At 41.0% G+C, this 10,758-nt stretch overlaps 2 protein-coding genes across 4 annotated transcripts; one reads left to right on the forward strand and one right to left on the reverse strand.

Annotated features, from left to right (window-relative positions):
* LOC113585886 (N-acyl-aromatic-L-amino acid amidohydrolase (carboxylate-forming) B-like) lies at window positions 1-5,042 on the reverse strand. Of its 3 annotated transcripts, none has more exons than XM_081714636.1 (7): window positions 4,724-5,035; window positions 3,947-4,179; window positions 3,317-3,512; window positions 2,569-2,662; window positions 1,059-1,187; window positions 751-863; window positions 1-374 (listed from the first exon to the last, which is right to left on the reverse strand). In XM_081714636.1, exons 1-7 carry the CDS (start codon window positions 4,757-4,759, stop codon window positions 177-179), a joined length of 999 nt encoding a protein of 332 aa, XP_081570762.1. In that variant the 5' UTR covers window positions 4,760-5,035; the 3' UTR covers window positions 1-176. The 3 variants fall into 3 exon arrangements, with proteins under 3 accessions (XP_081570762.1, XP_026879456.1, XP_081570763.1); XM_027023655.3 differs by having other exon boundaries at window positions 4-374; window positions 1,059-1,166; window positions 4,724-5,033; XM_081714637.1 differs by having other exon boundaries at window positions 241-863; window positions 4,724-5,042.
* Window positions 5,043-5,801: 759 nt separating this feature from the next.
* On the forward strand, window positions 5,802-7,964 carry dctn6 (dynactin subunit 6). Its single transcript, XM_027023653.3, has 7 exons — window positions 5,802-5,945; window positions 6,271-6,335; window positions 6,438-6,543; window positions 6,653-6,741; window positions 6,866-6,913; window positions 7,057-7,199; window positions 7,669-7,964. Exons 1-7 carry the CDS (start codon window positions 5,908-5,910, stop codon window positions 7,765-7,767), a joined length of 588 nt encoding a protein of 195 aa, XP_026879454.2. The 5' UTR covers window positions 5,802-5,907; the 3' UTR covers window positions 7,768-7,964.
* The last annotated feature ends 2,794 nt before the right edge of the window (window positions 7,965-10,758 follow it).

Here is a 10,758-nt window from a genome sequence, read left to right on the forward strand (position 1 = left end):
TGCCCTTAACACACCCTAGTTTTGCATTTATTTCAGTAATTGTGAAAGATTTCATAACAACACAGATTCTTAAACATCAGTTCATCATACTTATGGAGCACCATTTATTTTGGTTTGGTTTAATTCATTCATTCATTTTTTTCTTTGAAATATCAACCTTTTCTTTCCTGCGTCTTTCATGCTCTGCTGCACTGGATGGCGGGAATCTTCACTTTACTCTTCCTCGCCAGCAAGAGTGCCACACCCTTCTCGTAGTACGCACACTCATTTATGAAGAAAGGATAGAGAGGCTCTTTCCCCTTGTACCTCAGGATTTCTCCACTAAAGGAAAGGAAGATGGGGTCCCCTGGGTAGAGGAGACAAAAGTCCCGGTCCTGAGAGACAGAGTTGGGGAGAGAGAGGGAGAGAGAGAGAGAGAGAGAGAGAGAGAGAGAGAGAGAGATAGACAGAGGGGGAGACTCTTCAGAACAGTTTTTCTTTCCATCCAGTTCGTATGTTATTTTTGAGGTGTCAAGGGAAGGTTTTCAGAATGTGTACTCCTGCGCTATTGACCACGAGTGCTGTCTGGGACAGAAAAACTGCCTCACCGTGCACTCCTAAACATGCCCTTCCCGTGAGCTCTTAAGGAGGTGAAGAAGAGTGAATGAGTGGAGAATAAAGGGAGTGTTCTCTGCACAAACAGTAGCAGACTGCTGCATTCCCTGAACCCAGAGAGTATCTGTGAAGGGGCGGTGGGGCGGGCGTATGAACCTGTAGTTCAGGGTGCACAGCAGCCGTGATGTTGTGAGTGTAAGGATCTCGAGGGTAATCGATATTCTTCACCATTGTATAAACATCCACTGAACCCTCGTCAAATTGGGTGCCTGAGGACAAATGGAAGAGTAATGATTTCTTTATAAAGTTGCAGACATCTACAAGGTGCCTTACAGAAAGATATAGTTGAACTAGAATAAAAAGTATAAGAAAATATAAAATGAATACAGTGCAATAGCATCTTGTTAAAAACTATATAATAAAGGAACAAACCAGCATGCTGGGAAATGGAGTCCTCCTTGTACCTGAGTTGAATAGGCGGACCCAGTCCAGCATTAGGTGAACTGCTTCCTGCATGGCAGTGAAAATGTTGGATCTGATCACTCCGTGCGGCTGAGGACCGATCTCCATCGCTCCATGGCAGACAGAAAGATCTGTTAATTATTACGTTTGAATAATAGCGACAATGTCAGTTTCTGTTCCGCGCATTTATTGAGGCCTTTCCAATGAATGTAGAATGCAAATGAAATCATAATACGACCAGCACAGCAGTTCAGAATGACTCATTCTTATGGCTGTGTTTCTGAGCCAGCTCTCATACTATCCTCTACGAGTTGCTATTCACCCCAAACACAAACAGTGCCAACTACACTGGGCAACAACATTTTTACTGTTTTTCATCCCATAAACTAGTGGAACTCATAGTACTTTTTATGCTGAATTTGAAATAATGACATGAAAATACTGATCCAAAAAAACTATGGTGATGTAAAATTTTTGAAAACATTTGGATTCAGCATGCAAAAATTGGTAAGGAACAGGTATTTTTGCATGAGAACAAACTGTTAACTAGTATACTTAGCGACAGCTAGTGTAAAGCTTTTGATCATTATAGCAGTAATAATGAAGCTCCTTCTAGCGTTCAAAGTAAAAAAAAATACAGTAGGGGTAAGAATACTAAGGGGACAATAAAGGATTGCTAATCTACTAATAATATGATAATAATCTCAAACGCATCATGTTTGTCTGACCCTGGATAATGTTGCATTAGTGTTATTGCCCTGGACTATTCAGATTTATTACATTTACTGTAAGGATTGTACACTGAATGAAAAACTAAAAAGACAAAACAACATATGAGTAAGTGATGACTGACACACACACACACACACACACACACACATGGATTACAAAGTCGTGTGACTACCAAAAATTCCCAACCAGGAATCTTTGAAAGAGCATGAAATTTGCCTCCAGCTTTGAGTTTACTACCAGAAAGTGTGGTATATGTGCTTATTGTGGTAGCACTGGGATTACTTCAAGAGCACCTGTGACAGAACTATGCTTAATCAAATTTAGCCTGCTTTAGCAGGGCAATGTCCAGGTAAGTGAATAATGCACACAGTGCAGGTGAATATATACGCACAAAGGCACTTCAGATTGGATGTGCTATGGTCCCCTCAGGAAAGAAAAGGAAATAACTGCACACTAATGGTGTAGACAATTTCATTCTGGTCAGACCCAAGATGACTTGCATGAAGATGAAGTTGCACTCTGCATAGATCATCACTGACCTTCAAATAATCCTAGACAGGAAAATGCTGCAGGTATATGACGTGTAGATCAGAGGTTTCTGCCTGTCATCACACTTCACTTACAGCTGGTTGTCTGTTTTGTTCTGAGCGAACAACCATGGTGTTCGAACTTCTCTTTATCAGTTAGTCTCAATCAGACCATCACCTCAGTACACAGCAGACAAATTGGCTGTATTGATCTCAGATCAGGTTTTGGGAGCACTGGTCCTTACAGACTCACCAAAGCCATGCTTGCCCACTGACTCCAGTGAGAAGGCCTCACTCAGTGGGATGTCGTAGTGGATGTACCTCACTGGGATAGTAGCCATCTCCCGCTGCAAGCACACACCACACACGGGGATAGCCAGTCAGCTCAAAATATCTTCAAAGCCCAGGCAGGACTTGGTGCATCTTGCTGGACAGCATTTATTGGTATTTAAATAAAGCTACATGTAAGATGAAAAACATTGTTTTCTGGTTACTGAGGGTAAAGGCAGAGCTATTTGTAGGTATAGTTATATATGTATAATACACATTTAAGATGTTTATTACATAACCCCCCCTTCAAAAAAAAAAAAAAAGTTTCAAATACTTGTGAGTGTATGTGTCCGACCCCAGTGTTGCATATGTGCAAAGCTATTCAGGTCCATGTAAAACCTCCATGTCAATTGAGTCTCTACTAAACCTCCAAATAAACCTGCAGCTAGTTCTGAAGCAAACACAGTTTTCCCAGTTCCAGCCACGAGATATAAAATGTATACAACAGGATGAAATAGTTGTAAAGTTATTATTTGAGTGAAGAACCACTAAGGGAAATATGTAAAGAAAAAAAACTCAGTAAAGGAATACCTTATATATTAAAGAAGCTTCCTGGAGAAAGAGATATAAAATAAGGGTTCCTGCAATGTACAAATTGGATATCTAATAAAATAATGAAAACCATATAGTGATAACTATCTTTGCGCTGTGTAAGGATCGTTTGTTCTTGCCTGCAGGTGTTTGCAGATGTGCAGGCATATCCAGTCGCTGTCTGCATATGTGATGAGACAGAGGCCCATATTCGCAGTGGTATTGTGTAGATCACAGATCAGATCTACAGCTTGCCCACTCCCTTTGGGACCCAGCAGGGAGTTGAGCTCCTGAGAGCGTATTATCTCATACGGCGTCCTTTCCGAGACTGGTGCACTGAGAGAGAGAGAGAATGTAGATATTCTTGTGACTATCTGAAGTGTTGTCTCTTGTATGTGGATAAATGCTCAAACTTCACCTTAATGACCTTTGAGAAACATTCAGTAAAAATAGGAAATTCAATAAAAACAGCAGCATACAGTGTAAGTGCACATTATTATTACTATTCAATGACCATAGAAAATTTTCATATCTATGTGTGAGACAGAATTTCACGTGTGTGTGTGTGTGTGTGTGTGTGTTGAATTGACTATGTAATAATTTTTTTTTAACTATATATAAGTAGCAACATATGTATAATATACATTTATTAACATTTTTATGGCTGCCCGCCTGATAAATGTGTCTAATAGTGTGTCCAAAAACATGTATGTGTGTGTAGGGGTGCACGTGCGTGTGTGTGTGTGTGTGTGTGTGTGTGTGTGTCTGACCTCAGCATTGCATATGTAAAACAGCGGTTCAGGTCTGTCTCTGTGTAGCGCACACGCTGCTGCACAGCGCGAGGGTTCGATATCACTGTTACCACGGTTACGGCCTCCATTGCTTCACCCTTCCTCTTGTTCTTTAGCGTCTCCTGCACCAGGTAGATTCCCGAGAGCTCGTTGCCATGGGTACCACCACAGAGGGCTACACAGGACAACGCTGGCAAAGTCACCGCCTCCACCTAGATCACATGACCACAAAAAGGGGTTCCTTCGTCACTATACGACTTGACAGCACAAAGCACTCAAACGTCTTGATGGCAGAAGGGTTTAAACGTTTAGCATTTTTATACAGCTATTGACACCCCAGTCCTGTCAGTAAAGTGTTATGAACTGTTAGCAAAATAAATGTACGGATGTATGCGTAGGATTTTAGATATTGAATTTGCAGTGTCATGTAGAGAGTGACATTAATACAGCAATACATTTAAAAAAGGTACAGGCTTGGTTCTTCATGATTTAAGGAGGACACTTAGGTGGAGCTACAGTGAATCTAGTGCATGCAGAAGTGAAAGAAATGCAGTCACCGCCCAAGCAGTAGATGCAGTGACACCACTGACTCTCGGTCAGAGATCAGGTACCTCAGACCCTTGCATAATACATCATGCTAAAGAAGAGTAATAAAAAGCTGGTGTGGGATCACTTCTAAAAGATATAGACATTACTCATTCACATCCAGAGTACTATGTTATCAGCCATGCTTTGATGTGCTGTTTAAGGTCTTACCTTATTCCTCAGTGGCAACTGACTCTCTCTCTCCATCACTCAGACTGCTGCACACAGGCCCCTGGTGCTCCCCTCTGACCTGTGACCTGCTATTCTAGTCTATGGGCAGATACTGATGCAGTGTTGCCATGACTACTGTCTGCAGGTCATGGCTAGTGTTGGATAGAAGAGGGAACTTTGGTAACTGTGTCTCTTTTGGTTGTCCAGTTTCCACTGCAGTTTCTCTCTCTCTCTCTCTCTCTCTCTCTCTCTCTCTCTCTCTCTCTCTCTCTCTCTCTCTCTCTCTCTGACACGCTCTGACCATTCTCTCCACTCCCCTACAATATAACTGACTCAGCAGTCACATTCTGCTACTCTCTCTCTCTCTCTCTCTCTCTCTCTCTCTCTCTCTCTCTCACTCTGCAGTACCCCCCACCCCAAAACACCAACCACCCCCCACCCCCTCTGCCAGATCTATGCAGACACATGCAGCACAATAGTGTGTGAATTCAAAATTCCCCCCCCCCCCCCCTCCATCCAGTCAGCTGACCAGAATGGCTTGCTCATGCATGCTCATTATATGATCCCCGACTTAAGTATACAGTGGTGTTTGACCTCAGTGTAGACCATTTTAACAGAACTACTGATGGTAGCTGTATGCAGTATTTACATTGTGTTACACTCTGTTGACCAAATAATATAAATGCATACAGCCAGATGAAACCTCACAAGCTAATTACATTTAAAAAAATATCCAATATCCTTATATATATATATATATATATATATATATATATATATATATATATATATATATATATATATATATATCCATTTGAATATATAAGAATATATTCAAAAGCAAATGAAAATATCAGTTTAAATAGATCATTGCCAACAGGTATGCATACACACACACACACACACACATCATAAAAAAGGATACTTTTGTTTAGCCCTCATCCCTCAATTTTAGAATCCTGTTAGCTTTTATACTGATTTATGAGTCCGGTATAAGCATACACGATAAACTAGGTTAAATACACCCAAAGTATTAGTGTTAGAGATAATTGTAGTTTTAGGTATTTCCAGTAGATGTCAGCAAAGAGTTATAGGACACTCTTCAGACATTCCCAATCAACATTTTCTCCTGCGTCGATAAACAGGGTTTGTAATCGAGTACAAACATCATTCATTCCTTCAAGATGGCTGACCCAAATGCAAAGCAAACGAACCCAAAAAGGTTTGTACATCATCCACATTTTTTGTAGGTCGTTCACTACTAATCTAGATTATGATCTCTTGTGGATCTTTTCAACTACCTCATGTTGAAAGCGGCGTATTTGGTCGGTGACCTAAGTAACACCCAGCCAACTAAAATAGCTACTGTGCTATCTTAGCTAACCCAGCTTTGCTAACTGGATTGGTAGTCAGTTTTACTCAAGCTATATTATATAGGCGTTTAGGTCGATAGCTAGGTTAATTTAGGATACAGGCACACTCCCCACGCTTGACAAATAAAGCAATGCCAAAGCATCTTTTATTGGACGTCTTTTTCTTTTGCACAGTGTCAAAATAGCGGCCGGTGCTGTGGTATGTGTGGAGAGCGAAATAAGAGGGGATGTCACTATCGGTAAGCATCGCTGTTAGTAAAGAAGCCTTCACCGCTATTAGTACCCCACACACTGCTCTGGATACTTCGAATAAAGATCAAAAAATCATTTCTGTGTTCCAGGGCCAAGAACGGTGATACACCCTAAAGCCCGCATTATCGCAGAGGCTGGTCCAATCGTGATAGGTGAGGGAAACTTAATTGAAGAGCAAGCGCTCCTCATTAACAGGTAGAGTTAGTCCAAAGCTTCTTAATCTACTCTTCATGGATTTATGGTGTAGAATCGTATTCAGTTTTTTTGCTGCAGTATTTGAGTGCATTTTAAAATTTGTGTTCAGTTATCCAGAAAACATCATGCCTGACACAGATGGAGTTGAAACCAAAACAATGATGATAGGCACCAACAACGTTTTTGAAGTTGGCTGTGGTATGTTTTGCATTAATGAGCAGTACTGATGGACACTTACCCAAGTTGCCTGCATTAAGCGCTATAGCAAATGTTAGTTTTGTTACAGAAGCTTCAAAATTATTTTTGACTTTCATTTCGACAGTTTCCCAAGCACTGAAAATTGGGGACAACAATGTGATTGAATCGAAAGGTAGTACTCCTCCCAGTCCTTTGAAATCTGACATCTTTATAATGCTTAATGAGTTAAGGTGGTAGGACAGTATTTGCTCCTTTAAAAAGTGAGGGTCTAGATTGAAGAAAAGGTTTTACATCCCTCCCTCTGCCCTGTTCTAGCCGATGTAGGGAGGAATGTGATTTTGACGAGTGGATGCATCATCGGGGCATGCTGCCAGGTGAACACCTGTGAGATGATTCCGGAGAACACGGTTATCTACGGTTCCAGCTGCATGCGCAGGGTGCAGACAGAGAGGCCGCAGGTATATATAAATATATGTATATATAAATATACATACAGAGGTCTGTGTGGCTGTGCAATCCTTCATCACTTTGCTTGCACAGTTGAGGACAATTGTCTGAAACATTCCGTTACTCTGAAAACTGTACTACAATTTTGAATAACTACATCTCTTACTACAGCACACTGCAGTTACTCACCTCGAATCTTTTGTTTTTATATATATATATATATATAAAGTATTTTTCCTGAATAAAGATTACATATACGTAAATAAGAGAGCAATCTGATCTTAGATTAGCACTTTTTAAAAAATTTGTATTTTACTTTTAAGAAGTAAGGTATGTATATCTAGACTGATTTAAGTGATTTAAGCATCCTTTTGAACTCCAGTCGGGCATACAGGCTTAAGTAACTCTCTTGCTCGCTCTGTCTCTCTCTCTCTCTCTCTCTCTCTCTCTCTCTCTCTCTCATGTTTCACACCTTATAAGCCCCAGACTCTGCAGCTGGATTTTCTGATGAAGATTCTACCCAACTACCACCATCTAAAGAAAACGGTGAAAGGGAACTCCACACCTGCCAGGAGCTGAAATCGGTCTCATTGCAACATTGCACACAACAGTCTGTGTAACACAAATAGCTCAAGCTTGAGTCAAATGTATTTTATTTCATTGGCTAATGGTCACTACAGTCTAGTAATTATTATCCATGTGCTACATTGTCTTTAACATTTGTATTTATTATTGCTTGTTATTAAATGCATTCCCACCCAGCTACTTTGATCCTATATTGTTGCTTTTGTGAAGTTCTGTTACATCCACTAGATGTCACTGTAGTGAAGTTCTTCTGGTAGACAGTGTCAAAGATCAGCATGATGTCATGGATGATGATGCTCAGACCCTGAGACTGAAGCTCCAAATAATATAGTTCAGAGACTTAAAGGGCCAGTGCTATGGCTTTTTAGCTTTCATGCAAAACATTGAACACCAGCTCACTCCAACCTGCAATCCTATTGCCCCCAAAAATCCACATGGAAATGGTGAAGTCCTTTAACCACAGAGCCAAACGTTTTCTTTCGGCCCACGTTGCTGAAGCGCTGTTGTATTTAATAAAGCACTTGATTGATGCTCTGGCATTAGGGCGATGTGACTACTCTTTGGGTTACATTCCCTCTCCTGCAGTGCAACTATGTGACCTACAGGCTGCAGTGACCCCCTCCAGAACACAACAGGGGTCATGGATGTTGCCTGCAGACAGTGATTGCCACCAAACGCTACTGGAGTACTGAAAGTGGGAGGGCTACATGATGGCAGTACTGAATGTGTACTGAGTGTAGGAGGGGTACATGACAGCATTTACTGTCTTTATCAGCAATTATCGATTATGCCTGGTGTTTTACTTTTCTCGCTGCGCCAACATGCCTGATTTGATCTGAACTCTTTTTGAGTCGATTGAAGACTGCTGGAAGAAAAATGCAAATCACACTGATTGATATGCCATATATATGCATTGTGATCTATTTCCATATGCATTTGGTCAAAGTGAGAAACATGCATCAGATTTACTTGCGATATGAATCAGTACTAGAATGTACTGACAAGATGTTTACAAAAACACCAATTTCCCCTGAGTATGCCAAATCTCAGTGAAATAATTAATAGTCACTGTTGCAGTGGAACATGCGCTGCACTTTACACCCAAATCAAACACTTCTGCTTCAGTATGTGCAGAGTCTCATCTAAAATCAGTTCAGAATCTTGTCTTTGCATTTCTGCCTTACTGATTGATTTATATAGCATATCTCTCATGCTTTGTGAGATATATACCACACAGATAAATTACTATGGTGAATATGAACCTCACACAATCTGGCAGGCAGATATATAATTTATGCCTATGTGACCCACAAAGGATCAATAAAAAGTGGATAATTGAAATGCATTTCCTAAATATGTGGATACTATAAAAAATACATTACAAACTGTTTTCATTGTATTTTAAACCCTCTACCCACACCCCCTCCTGCCCCTCTTTCTATACACACACACACACACAAAGGAAGTTCTTGTCTGCCTACGTTCATTGCCTAACCCTCTGACTCACTGACCTGTTAAAGCTTAACCGTGCTGCTTTGTGAAGACAAGTTAGGCTTTGGGGTGGTACAACATACAGACAAAACGACCAACTGGATTCCTTCATGTGGCACAGGTCATGGTTAAAAGCAAAGGAACATTTGAAGTCACTTTATTCTATAGATGCGAGGTAAAATATAAAAACAACAAATTCTGAATGGCTCACAGATAATACAAGATAGAAGTATGTAAAGTTGGGTTATATCCTGATGAACATTTAGAGGTCTGACATGGATTAAGGTATTTTTCTCTTGCATTTAACTGGCATAATTTCTATGGATACTTTAATAAGTCATGCATGAGTTCCATGCAAAAAAAAACCCCACTGTAACAGTGAGTGTTAAATTGTGGTTTTCAAGATGTGTTCATCATTCTTTTTGTTTATATAGCTTTCTCATCCTCTTTCTGTTTCAGATTCTCTCTCTCTCTCTCTCTCTCTCTCTCTCTCTCTCTCTCTCTCTCTCTCTCTCTCTCTCTTTTTCTGACTTCCACTTAACCTTCATGAAAAGCAGCACAAATAGACTGGTGCTAATGGCCTACGGACCAAGCCCACAGTTCCCAAGCCGGCACCTGTGCTGTGCCCTTCCAGCCCTCTAGCGGGAGCCGCTGACTCTGGATCAGCGAGAAAAGCACAGAGGAGAAACTGCATCCTGCCAGTGTCAGAAGCAGCTGCTGTAGATCCATGTCCGCTCTCAGCACCGAAGAGAGGCCACCCGTGGTGGTGTGCGCACTTGAGCGTGTTTGAGGGAGACTGCGCAGACAGAAGAGCCCCTGTCTGTGTCTGTTTACCACCAGCACCACAGATACGAGTGTAATCTCATGCTGTCCACTCAGACGGTCCCCTCATCTGTTCCTTCCTTTGTTAGCTACCCTCCGCTTATGTGAATGATGAGAGAGAATGAGAGCGAGTCTGTCTGTCTGTCTGTCTGTCTCTCTCTCTCTCTCTCTCTCTCTCTCTCTCTGTGTGTGTTTATGAAAGAAACGGACACGAGAAAGAAGACCTGCTGCTGTATTTAAATATGTTGCACCACAAAGTAAACCATCCGACTAACCCAATTCTCTTTGGGGCTTTTAAGAGTCCCAAGAAATTCTTTTGATCCTAAATGAACACTGGACTGCACAGCAAGACAGTAAACAGTTTTGGAACGCTGTAATCTTTTACATACCCAGTTTAATTTGAATGGTTTTAAATGATAAAAAAACACCGAATATTCTAATGTTATTCACCTTGTGTAGGACACAGCTCTTGAAGAGGGCTTCTAGCAAAGAAAGAGAAGAAAGTAGTTAATGCTTAATCCTGTGACAACAAAAGTTATAGAAAGCTACAGCCTACCCGTTGAACAGTAACAAAAGGCATAAAATGTCGCAACCTGTGGGACCGAGACGTTTTTTTATGCGACATTTCTCATTCGCATGATTAAACTCCCCCCTAAAAGGCATGCTTGCCAA

This window comes from Electrophorus electricus, chromosome 5 (assembly GCF_041902795.1).
Source record: "Electrophorus electricus isolate QZ-2024a chromosome 5, ASM4190279v1, whole genome shotgun sequence".
Classification (NCBI taxonomy): domain Eukaryota; kingdom Metazoa; phylum Chordata; class Actinopteri; order Gymnotiformes; family Gymnotidae; genus Electrophorus; species Electrophorus electricus.